This window comes from Ciona intestinalis, unplaced genomic scaffold (assembly GCF_000224145.3).
Source record: "Ciona intestinalis unplaced genomic scaffold, KH HT000131.2, whole genome shotgun sequence".
NCBI lineage: Eukaryota > Metazoa > Chordata > Ascidiacea > Phlebobranchia > Cionidae > Ciona > Ciona intestinalis.
The window spans coordinates 1-1,824 of record NW_004190453.2 but is presented as its reverse complement, the minus strand read 5'-3'; the positions used below and the strand labels follow the sequence as shown (position 1 = coordinate 1,824).

Here is a 1,824-nt window from a genome sequence, read left to right as displayed (position 1 = left end):
TAAAACGCAATTAGGTTTTTGGATGTTATACACTAAAGGTGTCCCGCCTAACCACACGGTATTATATACTACGGTGTAATTATACCTTCTTTTTCCTGATCAGTCCTCTGAGAAGGGCTCCGGCAATACAGGGCGCATATGAGACAGAAATCACCCACAGGACTGAGTTCGGTTCACCGACCGCTTCGGCGTTTTTACCAATAGCGAGTGGGCAGGCACAGCATGCGAGGACACATAGGCCCATGTTTCCAAAGCAGCCGAGAAGAGATTGCTTCCAAACCATCTTGAGTGTTGATATTTATTTACAAAACTAGTAGAATTAAAACAACTATAATATTTGGCTGTAAAGAAATTGACATTTTTTAAGTTGATATTTTCCAAAATTTCCAAAATGAATTAAGCAGCTTAAATATCCCGCTGTTCAGGTTACACTACAGTTAAGTGAAACTGTGGCCACTGTACCGACACAAAAATACGTGTTATTACTACTACGTACATGTTACGCCAGGAAATAACCTGTTTTTTTCGCTCAACATAAATACAAAACCTGCGGTGTCGGTAGGTATAACTTATTAATAAATATTGCGCCCACACAAAATTCAAACTTGTTTTAAGATGTCTGTATCAAGCAAGGGGGGAAGCGTGCGAGTGCTTGCGGTACGTGCTGAAAACTTAACTAAACTCATGCGTCGATGCGTGTGACTGATTAACAACCAGCAGATTAAACTTGGATAGGCTTTTAATACAATACATTTGCTTGGTTCTATCCTACAGTATATATATAAGCGCGAACCAATTCACTGACTGACTGACGTGCCGATGCAAACTGAGCTCTTATCTGAAACCGAAGCAGATGTGACGAACGTCCCAACCAGAGTGATTCAAACTCGAAAGGAAGAAGCGCGCTGAACAAGCTTCCGCCCCACAGCGGTCCAATACGATACGCACTGTGGCAACAATAAACGAGATCGAAGTGTACACTCGAGTAAAAGGAAACTGTCGATTAGGTTTCGTATTTCATGATATTACACCCAATTGACCCGATACCGCCGAACAATATAATTAACGCCAAAACGAACCAAAAGAAAATATATGATTCTATCTAAGCAGGATACATTGAACGCCAAACCCACATAGTTTACGGAATCTAAAAATAGAATTGATTTTGAAACTCAGTCAATTTATGAATTTTACGGACATGGAATTTTATTATCTGTTAGAAACACGCCTGCTTAAACCAATCTGCAAATATTTGTCGCTATTTCGGTATAACTCATTCAACTCGACTTGGTAAGTGTTTACTTCGACGCGTTGTCTTTTAGCCATAGGTATGCTTGCTATACAATATCCCGTTATTCATAATACGGTTTCGAAGACAACCAGGTGAATGCAAATATTTGCCAAAGGACAAGTCAGTCTTTTAAAGCTGTGGCAAAAAGTTGGTTAAACTGCCCAAGCTATGATTGAATGCAGTTTAGACTCTAACCTATGAGTATATGGAACGTGATTCACGTTGGCGGATGTACACCTCATAAATATGATGTAATATGGTGATTGCTGGTCACTGCTGCGGAACGACATGCCCATTTCGTGGTCGTTTATTTATCATAGACGATACCCGTTATTCACAACATTTTCGTTTAACCTGCTGCAACTCGACGCATTCAGTGGAGCTATAAATCTCTAATCTTGAACTGTTAGTCTGTAATAATTTGCAAACTTTAGTGGCGAGCACTAAATCTAGTTTTGCTGCTAATTCCATTCTCTTCAATGTTTTAATTATTCGGATTTAGCACAACTTATACTTGATTACTAAAGCGCATT

At 39.5% G+C, this 1,824-nt stretch overlaps 1 protein-coding gene across 2 annotated transcripts in view; it reads right to left on the bottom strand.

The window, feature by feature from the left end:
- The window catches only part of LOC100185366 (cell number regulator 10), a 5,989-nt gene extending 5,620 nt beyond the window's left edge, over positions 1–369 (bottom strand). The window contains exon 1 of one of the 2 annotated variants that reach the window (XM_009863398.3): positions 86–369. In XM_009863398.3, coding sequence (XP_009861700.1) covers positions 86–283 — 198 coding nt within the window. In that variant the 5' untranslated portion in view covers positions 284–369. The remainder of the gene's footprint in view (positions 1–85) is intronic. The other variant, XM_002129494.4, reaches the window with a different exon arrangement.
- Between the last annotated feature and the right edge of the window lie 1,455 nt (positions 370–1,824).